Here is a 13,745-nt window from a genome sequence, read left to right as displayed (position 1 = left end):
GAGTCATTTTTCTTACTTAACTTGAGTTAACTTGATGTGTGGGGTTGTACAACAACTGTCTTGTTAGTTGATAAGTGTTTAGTAGTTCTACAGATCCTGTATATTGGAGACCAACCTGTTCATTTCTATGAAGAGTTAGGCAGAAATTGGTACTTCTCCCTGTGGCTTGAGTGGCAAGGACTCCTTCCTTTACTGCTTTCTTTCTTCTTTCCTTCCTTCCTTTTTTGCTTTTCTCCCTCTTTTACATTTCTCTCTTTTTCTTCCTCTCTTCACATTCCTTCTTTTCTCTTTCTGCTTTCATTGGCTATCTTGTCCATCTCTCTCCTCTTCAGTCCTATCTTTCTTTCCCTTTTACATTATTTTTCTTTCTTTCTTATTTAGGGCATGGGAAATGTCAAACTTTATTAGCTACAATAAATTTTAAAATGTAGAAAGCAGTGTAATAATTGCTGCTAGTTTAAAAGTTTACTGAGACTGGCACGATGGCACATGCTTGTAATCCTAACTACTCAGGGGGTTGAGATCTGAGGATTATGGTTCAGAGCCAGCCCGGGCACTAAAGACCTTGAGAGTTTTATCTCCAATTAATCACTAGAAAATGGGAAGTGGGGCTGTGACTCAAGGGGTAGAGTGGTAGCCTTGAGCTGAAGAGCTCAGAGAAAGCAAGTTCAAGCCCCACGACCCACAAAAAGACCCCTAAAAGTTTATTTATACCAGTATCCTTCCGAAACAAGTGAAATATGTGAAGCATAGCATACCTGTACACCATATTAAAAAGAAGACAAAATTTGTAGTATAACTATTTCAGTCTGAAGTAAATCTATTGAGAAAAGCATTCTTTTTCTCCTAGAAAAAAACTGTCAAATTGCACATCCATGACAATATTACATCTTATGGCATTCTCCGTGATTCGATGGCAGCAGCTTATGTCTAGTGTCATATTTCTACTAATTTTTCTGATGGCTCTTGCTGGCAATCTCCTTATAATTATGGTGTCCACTTTTGACCATCAACTGCAGAAACCCATGTACTTCTTCCTTCAACACTTGGCCTTCTTAGATCTTTGCTATATCTTGGTCACTGTCCCCAAGGCCATTATGGACAACTTGACAAAGAATAGCTCCATCTCTTTCTGGGGATGTATCCTTCAAGTATTTCTTGTGGTTTCCCTAGCCTGCACAGAGATGTCTTTGCTAACAGTGATGTCCTATGATCGCTATGTAGCCATCTGCTTCCCTTTGCATTACGAAGTCATAATGAAGAGAGGTACCTGCATCAAAATGGCTGTTTATTCTTGGCTCAGTGGTGGAATGTCTGGAATCCTGCATACAGCCACTATCTTCTCCTTGCCCCTTGATGTGTCCAGAGTGGTGCATCAGTTTTTCTGTGAGATCCCGCATTTACTCAGACTCTCCTGCACTGATGATTACTTGGGTGAAGTTGGGGCGGTGGCTATCACTTCCTCACTAAGCTTTGCCTGCTTCTTCACCATTGTTCTCTCATACACCCATATCTTCTCCACAGTGAGGAAGATGTGCTCTGCTATGCCTCAGTCCAAAGCCTTCTCTACATGTGTTCCTCATCTAGTGGTTGTAACTCTTTTTCTTGGATCAGCAGCAGTAGCCTACTTGAAGCCAGTTGAAGATAAGCCCTCTTCTTTTGACCTGCTCGTGTCCATGTTTTACACGGTAGTCCCTCCAACCCTGAACCCCATTATATACAGCCTCAGGAATAAGGACATAAAGGCTGCTGTTCAGAAATATTTGAACATCATATCATTTTCTCCTTTGGCTTGCTGAATGAGTTGAACTCTAGAGAGATCATCCATCATTTTATTCTCCTGGGACATTTTATGAATTCTTGAGATCATTATTTAATATTCTGTTTTTCTGTTCATTGTTTATCACTTATCTTTCGTCATCTGATCCTCAGTTCAAGTTTATGCACGAAATTCACCAACTCTGTTCAACTATTTACATCTTCATTCCTACCCACCTAGCATCAAACAGAAAACTTAGGTAGAAAAAATGTAAAGATAGTTTGTTAATTGATCTAAAATATCTCTTAAAATGTATCTGAATTTATTGACTGTACTGCAATATGTTCTGGGATTATTCAAGAAACTTGATATAAATTGATAAATACAAAAATCTAATACAGGAAGGTTTAACCAGAGGAAAGTAGGTATAACCTGAAACACACACACACACACACACACACACACACACACACACACACACACACACGGTTAAAACTGGTAACCCAACAAATAAATATAGAATCTAAAGATAAAATGGCTTCCCTGTCCTTAGGAGCTATCTAATTTTAGAGAAAAAAATATCAGTTTGGAAATGTTAAAATGCCAGACTATGTGATGTTTAAGCAGAGTAATAAAGGGGCCATGGTTCATTCTACAGACAGCTATTTGGAGAAACCATAAACAACTGGATTTTATACACAAGGTCTTCCAAGATGCAGCATGTAAGCTTTGTAGATAAGATACAAGGCAGAGAAGACAGAAAAAGCAAGACAGAAAAAAATGAGATAGAGATGAAAGATGAAAGACAGGAAGGAAGGAAGGAAGGAATTCTAAGAAGTAGTAACAATATTAAATTAATTCTTTCTACATTTATAGATTGCTTTATGAAGTTGCAAGTGTGTCTTGATCTAAGGATGAATTTCCTTTCTAAATTTGATCAGATATAATTCTAGCTATATCTTTGATATCAGACACTTTGGGAAGTTTCAGTTACCATCAAGTTTGTTGTAAGAGGAGTATTTCTGAGCTGAGCATTTTAAGAATCTAGGTTTTAAAACTCAGTGAAGTTAATAGAGAATTAAATAACTATTGGAATTGAGGTTGCAGTGTAGAAAGCTGGAATAATAGAAAGAAATTAAAAGCACATTTAAAGAGTTTATAGCAAAATGATTATGGAAAAAATGAAAATCCCACATAATGTTTAAGATAACTAAAATTTTATTTAAAATAGAAAAGAAAAAAATAAGCTGATTCAAATCTATTATTCAGAATTTGAAAAGAAAATAGAAATCTTGGACCAGGAGTGTGGCTTAGGGAAGAGGGCTTGCCTAGCATGTAAGAAGCCCTGGGTTCAACTCCTCGGTAATACATACACAGAAAAAAAAAGAAATGGTGCTGTGACTCAAGTGCTAGTTTGAGAAAGCACAAGGACACTGGCCCAGTGAGTTCAAGCCTGGACTGATGAATAAAAGAGAAAGAAAGAGGGCCGGGAGTTTGGCCTAGTGGTAGAGTGCTTGCCTAGCATGCACGAAGACCCGGGTTCGATTCCTCAGTACCACATACATAGCAAAAAGCCGGAAGTGGTGCTTAGGCTCAAGTGGTAGAGTGCTAGCCTTGAGAAAGTCCAAGGACAGTGCTCAGGCCCTGAGCCTAAGCCCAGGACAGGCAAAAAAAAAAAGAAAAGAAAAAGAGAAAGAAAGAAAGAAAGAAAGAAAGAAAGAAAGAAAGAAAGAAAGAAAGAAAGAAAGAAGAAAGAGAGAAAGAAAGTGAGAAAGAAAGAGAAAGAAAAAAAAGGAGAGAAAGAGAGAGGGGGAGGAGAGGGAAAGAAAGAAAGAGAGAAAAGGAAAGAATGAAAGAAAGAAAAAAGTAATAGAAATCTGGAAAAGATATACAAATGTGTACCCAAGACTCCATCATAACAAGCATCTGAGGACTTAAACTGCGTGGAGGAATTTAAAAATAAAAAGCGAAGACTGGAAAATAGAAGTTATGCACAGGAAGAAGACTTCTAGGAGGGCTGGGAATTCAGCCTACTGTTAGACTGCTTGACTAGCATGCACGAAGACCCTGGTTCAATTCCTGAGTTCCATGTACATAGATAAAAGCCAGAAATGGTGGTGTGGCTCAAGGGGTAGTCTTGAGAAACCCCAAGGACAGTGCCTAAGTACTGAGTTCAAGGCCCAGGACTGGCAAGAAAAAAATACTTCTAGTAAACTGTTGATGGAAATATAAACTTGTATATCAGTTCTGGAAAGCAGTTTGAAGATTCCTCCAAAACTACACATAGAACTAACCCATTATCCAATAATACCACACTTGGGCATTTATCCAAAAGATTACAAACTAGGATCCAGTAAAGCAGTCTGTACATATAATCATATCCATTGCTTCATGATTCATGATAGCACAAGTATGGAAATAGCCCATAGATAGCTCAATGAACAAATGTATCAAGAAGAGTATGAGAAATTATACATAAATCTATGTATTATGTGTATGTAGAATAAAATTTTACTCATCCATTAGGAAGAAATTTATTGCATTATTTGTGAAGAAACAGATAACCCAATAGGATGACATTAAGTAAAGTAAGACCAAGAGATAACAAACATATGGTGCCTCATATGCCTAATTAAATATGATTTATAAATATATATGCAAACATATGCAGGACCATATACACATGTACACAATGTATTAAAATACTGTAGATGTTTTGAGAGAGAATTAAAATGGCACAACTGCTCTGAATAACCAACTTATAGTCCAACCAAATAAATACCAGGATGCTGGTACTTCGGGAGTAAGGTAAAGTAGGTCAAAGGGTTGGGATAGAAAATGAAGAAAGAATGATGGAGATAATTCTGTCATAATATTCAATTTGTCTCCCAGGAAACTAGGAAAATTGAGGGAATAAATGGAGAGAATTATAGGGTGATAATGATGAAGATATACTGGTAAACTTACAATGAGCTATAAGCTTTGTGTACAACGAATTAAAGAAAGTAAAATACATTAAATAAAAAAGGATAATTAACTTTATAAGCATGAATATTTTTATTATTAAACCCACATAACCATGAAACCTTGCTGAAAGAACAGAACAGCTGCCTAGTTAACGCAAGGCCCAGATTTCCAGTATTATTAAAACAAAATTAAATTAATAAACAAAATAAGTTGGACATATTATTAAATAAATGTTTATGGGTTATTATTGGAGTATTTTGTGGGTCATGGGGAACTCTGGGCCTGGGTGTTATCCCTGAGCTCTTCAGCTCAAGTGTACATTCCTAAGCCTTGAGCCTAAACCTGACTTCCAGTTGTTTTAGTAGTTATATTGGAGATAAGAGTCTCATGTTCTTGCAGAGCTGTGGCTCACACCTGTAATCCTAGCTACTCAGGAGGCTGAGTTCTGAGGATCAAGGTACAAAGCCAGCCCATGTACAAAAGGACCTGAGACTCTTATCTCCAATTAACCTCTATAAAATGGAAAGAAGTGCCCAGGAAAAAGTTCTTTAGTGCCCAGGCTGACTTTGAAAGGCAATCCTCAGATCTCAGCCTCCTGAGTAGGTAGGATTAACAGCGATGAGCCACTGTGCCTGGCTAGTCCTATATTTTTGTCAACTTTTTAAAAAATAATTATCTACACAAATGTTCAAGTAGAGATATTTTTTGCCTTCTGAGCTCTCTGTCCCTGTGTCATTTGAAGTAGAACAACATTTTTACCCATGCTCTGGATTTTGTTACCTGCTGGCACATTTTTGAAGCTTGCTTTTCTCACAACCCAAGCCACTCTTCCCAAGAGGTTTTTCTGCTTGCTGGTGCAGGATACCCACAGGGTTATATAAAGTTGAAGGTGAATACCCCTTGTCACTATCTTAGTATGTTACCAGAGTGTTCATAGACAAATTTATCATAACTATATTGAAGATCTTGATTCAGAGAGCTAGAACAGAGAAATGGAGTTCTGCTCTTCAGGTTAAGATCATAAGGTATCAGGAGTAAGTACTTTATATCTGAAATGTGAATATAATCTTATAGTTAATTTTCCTCAACAATTCATTATTTCACCAAAGGAAAAAGTTAACTCAGTAAATGAACTGTAAACTTCTTGAAGAAAATAGCAAGTAAGAAGAAAATCTTTTTTATTATAAATATCTTACAGTTTGTGCTTCATTTCAGTGCAATGATAATATTTAATATAATCATAATTAATATAGTGCCTTCTGTTGGTTTATGCAAATAAAGTATTTTCTTCTTTTTTACTTTAATTGTATTGTTGGGGTGATATACAGAGGAGTTACAGTTACATTCATTAGGTAGTGAGTGCCTTACGTCTTAAATAATGATACCCCTTCCTAGGCTTTTCTTCCACTTTCCCTCCCCTCACCACCTCCCAGTCATCTTGTTTGTCCCCTTCCCTTTCAAATAAACAAATAAATGTATACACAATATACCAAGTACCAAAGACAGATACAGTAACAACAGGAGATAAATAGAGTATTATATTTCATTATTTTGATACTGTTCTTTATTGTTTTAGAATTAATATTTGCAAATTGTTTGTAAACATATACTTATACAGCATAATATTTTCTGTATAGAAATACAGATAAAGAAAAATACATTTATATGTCATAATATATAACACCAAATATTCAATAGGTTATATATGGAGAATAGGTACACTGTCCATATTATATATTTCATATCAATATTTTGAAAGTCAAAATGATGACTTACTATATGCATTATTATTAATGTATTACTAATTAATATAATTAATGTATTGTTAAAATATTACTAATTATTAAGGTATTAGTAATTAATATATTCCCTTTCCCTCCTGATCACAATAATGTTATCTTCTGGTAATTTTTATGTCTCTCTATAAACAGTACATTAGGTGTCGATTATAAACATGTAAGTTTGTCTTATTGCGAATAAGAGATAGCTACAGTTTTATGGCAACTTCAAGATTATAAATACTTTTCTTATATTTTCATTTTGTTATTGGCATTAACGTTTTGTGCTTAAATATAAAACTGTTATCCTGAAATTCAATATAAATCAAAAAAGTCTTGATTTCTACATTGGTTTGTCCTACCATTTATTATTTTCTAAACTTGTCTATATACACTATATATATTTACACTATGTATTTACATTGTACTATAGTTCTCATATGTTATTTGATTTCGTAAAAGTACTAGGAATTTAAGCTACTAGATACTGAGGAATCATAATTTTGTATTTTTATCTTCATCAGTCCTAAGATTGAACAAAAGGAACTTTGGAACAGTGTCTAGGCCCAGAGTACAACATCCAGGACCAGAATAAAAAAAAGAAGATAATTTTATTCTTTCCCTAAAACCGTTTTCATACTTGATCAGAAAATATTTTTGAAACATTGCATGATTTTTAAACCCTAAATTGTAAATTGTGCAGGGTGGTAAGGATCGTAATGTTTCAAATCAACAAGTATTATACCAAGTCGTGATAATAGAGGAAGGTAATTAATTATGTGGGAGTAGTTCATTTGCAAAAAGAATACACACTTTCAGACAGTCTATTTAAAATGACTATATCATTATTAAAGTCAAAAAATGAAAAGATGAATTTCAAAAACTTAAGAAATTTGAACAAATGTGTCGGGGTAAAACCATTCCAAAGCTATGGACACATAGAATGAGGCTAAGCAAAATGAACTCCAGGATATGGAGACAAGAGGCTCATCTGTGTGACTGTTGTTCTAAATGTACTATATGAAGTTATTTTTCCCTTTTTTCCTTTTTATGATTTAATCTCATGTTGTTACTGTATAGGACTTTGGTACCAGGTTTGTATATTTATAATAGGGAAGCGAAGAGAAAAACCAAGATGACTGGGAGAAAAACATGGTAAGGGGTAGCAACATTGAAGAAGTAATGTACCTAGTACCTGATAAATGTAACTGTAACCCCTCTATATAACACCCAGACAATAAAATACAATTTATATAAAATATTGATTTCCTAAACACCTTGTTTTCAAAATAGAAAAGTGAGAGACTAAAATTTGAAATGATGAGCAAGATATCAGAGAGAAAAAGGGCATTTGAAATTCATTTGAAGTCAAATTCCTCCTAACTGAAAAAATTATTTCACTTATTTTACTTCATAGTACAAAGAGAATTGTTGTCCTTAAAATTCTAGGCTTGATACTTAAAAAAATGAGACTTCTCAAGTGAAACTTAAGGAAACTTATGAGGAAAGAACTAGAAATGGAAACAAGAAATTCACATTTCATTTTGTTTTGTCAGTGTAGGGTTTAAACTCTGGGCCTGGATACTGTCCCCAAGCTCTTCAGCTCAAGACTACCACTACAATATTGAGGTACAACACCACCTTGGTTTTCTGTAGGTTAATTGGAAATAATAGTCTGGGGATTTTCATTCCCAGCCTGGCTTTGAGCCATGATCCTCAGAGCTCAGCCTCCTGAGTAGTTAGGATTACAGGCATGAGCCACTGGTGCAAGAACAAGAAATTCACATTTCTTATAGGTTTTGTGGATGTCTTCAGATGCTTGCTTTGATTGGACAAAGTCATAAGTCAGCAATATGTACTTGTTTCAATCTTGACAGCATTTTTCACAACTGCTTTACTGATGAAAAAAAAATAGTTTCCCTGGTGACCATAGCAGGTAAAAATACCCTGAAGAGGACAAAATTTATGGAGTGGTCTAAAAACTGGCAACTTAAGTGACTCACTGGATTTAATTGGTAAGAACTCATATAATAATGAACGTGAACAAAAATTTCATTTTAGAATATGAAGATAGCATATCTTTTTAGATGGTTATGATGAAAAATAAGCAAGAATAAATAAAAATTAATGTATCTGCAAGTCCACATCTAATTTTACAGATAAAAGATATCTAAAATTGCATGGTAGTAAACAATGGTAAGTAAAAGCATTATGATAAAAGAATTTAATGAACTCTAGGATATGGAAACAAGAGGTTTATCTTTGTGACTGTTATTCTTAATGTATTCTGTTATTTCTTTTCTTTTTTTCCCCTAATGTTTAATCTCATGTGGTTACTGTATCTGACCTTGTTGCCTGGAGTAGTGTATATACATCTATTTGTTTATTTGAAATAGGGAAGGGAAGGGGGGAAACAAGATGATTGAGAGGGGTGGGGAGAAAAGTGTGAGAAGTAATGCACCCACTACCTGACTAATGTAACTGTAACCCCTCTATGCATTACCCTGACAATAAAAAAAACTGAAAAAAGATAGAATTTAAGTCCATAATAAACAATATGAATATGAATGAGGCTGTCAGTACTCTTAAGGAAAACCTTCATAGAAAGAAAAGAGAGTGAAACCAGGAGGGATTGTGGTTTATGGTTGAGAGTCTACTAGTCATGTGATTGATGTGGAGGACTGAAGTAGGTTAAGAACAAGGTGTAAAATGTGAAAAATTTATTAGAGAATATAGTTAGTCTTGGATTATGCACTTTACACACCTGAAATTCATTTGCTTTAAAGAGACCCTTTCTTAACTTAAACATTGCTTATCATCATAGAGCCAACTAAATACTTTAATGATATCACTGATTTTCTATATAGCCGTAATTGTTTTGAATTAATCGCTTTATACTGACATAAACAATGATGATGATTATGATACTCAGAAATCAAAATGAAAGTGATTAACCTTTGTAATTTCTCAAAATGTGCAGACTATTGGTTATTAAGGAGAAAAAGTGGCCAATGAGAGTCTCAAATTTTAAATAAAATAAAGCTTTTCATGCCCACACAGTTGACATAAAGGACATAGTTTGACCTTTTTTACATAAATTGACCTCATAACATTGAAGAAAGAAGTGTCATAAAGTATAAATAAGGTGATTTTATTAACTGATTCTATGTTTCTTTCCCTATTGATTTCCTCCAGCCAAAAGCAACTCAATTCAGTAAATGGCTAATTCTACTGTGGTAATTGAATTTCTCCTCATGGGATTTCCAGGAAGCTGGAATCTAAGGTTCAGTTATTTTATGTTCTTTTTCTTGATATATTTTGCTACTCTATTAGGGAATCTTGTCATCATCTCAGTCACAATTATTGACCAGAACCTGCAAACTCCAATGTACTTCTTCCTAAGGAATCTTTCCTTCTTGGACATGTGCTACATTTCTGTCACTGTACCAAATATGTGCATCAATGCTCTCACAGACAATAGGGCTATATCTATGGCTGGCTGTGCAACACAAATTTACTTGGTCATTTATTGTGCATATGTGGAGCTGTTGTTTCTCACCATCATGGCCCAGGACCGCTACGTGGCCATCTGCCATCCTCTCCACTACCCTGTCATCATGAGCCACAAGTTCTGTGTTCAGACGACACTGGCTTCCCTACTCAGTGGTCTCATCTATTCAGCTATGCATACCGGCAACACATTCAGACTTTCCTTCTGTCAGTCCAATGTGGTCCATCAGTTCTTCTGTGACATCCCCTCTCTGCTGAGGCTATCATGCTCAGACACATTCACTAATGATATTGTATGTCTTGTCTCCATTATGATTTTTGATAGCGTCTGTTGTACTTTTATAGGCCTTTCATATACTCGCATATTTTCTACAATATTCAAATATACATCCAGAGAGCAAGGAAAGACATTTTCCACCTGTATCCCTCATATAATTGTAGTGACTGTCTTCATCAGTACTGCTGCTGTTGTATATCTAAAGCCCGCATCATCTTCTGACACAATTCAAGATATGATTCTTTCTGTGTTTTATACAATAGTCCCTCCATTCATGAATCCTATTATCTATAGTCTTAGGAATAAACAGGTAAAACAAGCTGTAAAGAAACTCTTGTTTGGATATTTGCATTCAGAAAGGATAAAGAAATAACTCAGTGGTGAACCACATTTACAGTATCAAAAAATTCCAGAATTTTATATCCATTATTTAAAGAAAAAATATAAATAAACAAAGTTCATCTCTTCAATGACAGGACTCAAGAAAATACTAAATGTTCATTTCAGTTAGGCATAGTGTTTGATGTCTTTAATATCAGCCCTTCAGTAAGGTGAGGTAGAAAAATTCAGTTTCAGTCAAGTAAAGGCTATATAGCAAGAACTTGTCTTTGAAAAAAAAAGATAAATAGGAAGATTCCACTTCACCTCTGTTAGAGTGGCCCTTATCAAGAAAACTAACAATACCAGAGGCTGGGGTGGGGTCTAGCCAAAAGGAAACTACCACACTGTTGGGAATGTATACTTGATCAACCACTCTGGAAATCAGTATGGAGGTTAGTCAAAAAATTTAAACATAGAGCTTTTCTATGACCCAGCAATCCCACTCCAGGGTAAAGTAAGCAATATAAGCCAGACCCGTAGAAACATAGGTTGCATTGTTTCCCTCATTTACACTAGTTAGAATGTGCATAATGTGCACATAAGTAAACACAATGGATTATTTATAAAAACAAAAATGCATTTGGACATGATAAATTAAATAGGATTCTAAACAATCACACAGGAAGGATATCCTTAGGATAGGATCACAAAAGTTTAATAGCTGTATATAAGATGATGTTCATTCAAATGAAAACAATAGTTTTCGTTATTTTTTTCCTATTTCTCACTGTTTCTGACTTCTGTACTTTTTGTCTTATATGTAAGTTTATCTGTTCTGGGGAGAGTAAGGGGAAAGCACAGAAATGGTAGAACAAAGAATGAAAAAAAGGCAGCAATCCCGATTATAAAAGAAAAAGAAAAAAGGCAGAAATGATATTCATTAGACACTGTTGAAAATGGACTATACAAACTTGTGGGGAATGGTCTAGGGAGAAATCTGGGGAAGAATGAGGAAAAGAGTGACACTATTCAAAAAAATGTACTCATTACTTAAGTAATTGCAATCCCTTTATACATTACCTTTAAGATTTAAAAAGATAAATAAAGAGATATGGATGTTTGCCGTTTAATTTAATAGTGCTTAAATTATATAATATACATTTTATGGATAAACCATGCATGTTATGCTTCCTACTTAAATTAATATTATTAAAGTAGGCAGTGTTAATATATTCACAACGTAATACAAGTAATTTAGCTAATCAATCTTATAAAAGAATCATGTTTTATTTCATGTTACTCTATTTTTCTATCACAAAATATGTACATAATTAACATCAACTTATTTTAATGAATCTATTTTCTTTAAAATATATGTGAAATTTTTTTGTTTTTCCTTTGCTTGTCTCTCTCTCCTCTCTCCTTCTCTATCTCTTTCTCTCTCTCTGCCTCTCTCTGTCTCTTTGTCTGTCTGTCTGTCTGTCTGTCTGTCTGTCTGTCTCTCTCTCTCTCTTTCTCTCTCTCTCTCTCTCTGTCATGAGGCTTGAAATCAGGGTCTAGACACTGTTAGTCAGCTCTTCAGTTCAAGGCCAGCACTCTATCACTTTGAGACACAGTGCCCTTTCTGGTTTCTTAGTGGTTAATTAGAGAAGAGAATCTCAGGGACTTTAATGCCTGGATTGGCTGTGAACTGTGATCCTCAGATCTCAGGTTCTTGAGTAGCTAGGATTACAGTGTGAGCCACAAGTGCCAAGCAAGAGAACCTTTTTATATTAGATTAGTTTATAAATTATCAAAAATTTATAAAAAGTCATATTAAGAATACATCATTGGAAATCCTGACAATAATGCAATTCACATGATCAAATATTAGCCAATAAACATAAGATATCTAGAAAATGCCTGGAGTTTGGCCTAGTGGTAGAGTGCTTGCCAACATGCACAAAGCCTGGGTTCAATTCCTTGGTACAACGTGCATAGGAAAAAGCCAGAAGTGGTGCTGTTGCTCAAGTGGTAGAGTTCTAGCCTTGAGAAAAACCAAGGACAATGCTCAGGACCTGAGCTCAAGCCCAGAACTGGCAAAACAAACAAACAAAAGATATCTAGAAAACCGAGTTTACAATTAATTTAACTCTTTTGCAATGAAATGGGAATGTAATACTTTATATAATATAATATATATTGAGTCAAAATCAAACTATAGCCAATCTCCAGTACATATAAGAATAAAAATTTGTCCATAAAATAAGAATTAAAGAAGTGGTAGTTATAAATCATTTTTTTCATGATACTGCAATTATCTACCAGTTTTGGAAGAATAACGGTCTAATTCACTGATCTAATTTGGATTAGATGTGGTTATTTCTACAAATGTATAGATTAATTCCATTAATTATATGGATATTAATTCCACTAATACCTTGTGTTCTGAAACAAAATTATTTACTTAATACACCACAGAGTTTTTACTGATTTATTATCAATTGTTCAAAACATATTTTTCAGTGATAAGTCCTATCTAAGTATAAGGAATGTATAAATTATTATTTTCATTAACTGGACATTTAAACTTTTGTGGTTAATTTCTGTTTATTATTCAATCATCTCAATTAGATAAGATGTTTTCAGTTTTTATTTTTTAACTTGCCTAGTTCATTGCTCACTAATAATTTTTAATGTATGTTCACATAATATTATAAGTGAATTTGTATATAATGCATAAGAACAACTGAGTTGTTGATGGGAATATAAAATTTTTCATTCATTCTGGAAAACAGTATGGAGGTTCCTCAAAAGACTATATATAGGGCTTCCCTGTTGGTCATTTATCCAATAGTACACAAACAAGGTCATAATAAAGCGGCCAACACAACCAGGTTCATTTCAGCATTGTTTGCCACAGCCAAAATATATAATCAACCCAGATTCCCCTCAGTGGATGCAAAGTTTAAGAAAAAGTAGAATATATACATTATGGAATTATACTCATCCATCAGAAAGAATGATGCTGTTCAGTTCGTAAAGAAATGAAAAGTAATTGAGTCTTTTGATATTACTCTTTGATCTTCTGATTGATCAAAGAGCATTGATCTTCTAAGTATTTATGAGTTATTCCTTTATGACCACATCTTTA

The 13,745-nt window shown here is 34.4% G+C and overlaps 2 protein-coding genes across 2 annotated transcripts in view; both read left to right on the top strand.

Moving 5' to 3' along the window:
* Positions 1–875: 875 nt before the first annotated feature.
* On the top strand, positions 876–1,799 carry LOC150057508 (olfactory receptor 14A16-like). The gene has a single exon (XM_090340051.1). It carries the CDS (start codon positions 876–878, stop codon positions 1,797–1,799), a length of 924 nt encoding a protein of 307 aa, XP_090196177.1.
* Positions 1,800–9,722: 7,923 nt separating this feature from the next.
* The window catches only part of LOC150057507 (olfactory receptor 14C36-like), a 9,356-nt gene continuing 5,333 nt past the window's right edge, over positions 9,723–13,745 (top strand). Inside the window, exon 1 of the mRNA XM_090340050.1 lies at positions 9,723–10,627. Coding sequence (XP_090196176.1) covers positions 9,723–10,627 — 905 coding nt within the window. The remainder of the gene's footprint in view (positions 10,628–13,745) is intronic.

Source organism: Megascapheus bottae, chromosome 10 (genome assembly GCF_031878675.1).
Source record: "Megascapheus bottae isolate mThoBot1 chromosome 10, mThoBot2.hap1, whole genome shotgun sequence".
Taxonomy (NCBI): domain Eukaryota; kingdom Metazoa; phylum Chordata; class Mammalia; order Rodentia; family Geomyidae; genus Megascapheus; species Megascapheus bottae.
Note: the sequence above shows the minus strand (reverse complement) of the source record. Positions and strands in the feature narration are given on the sequence as shown.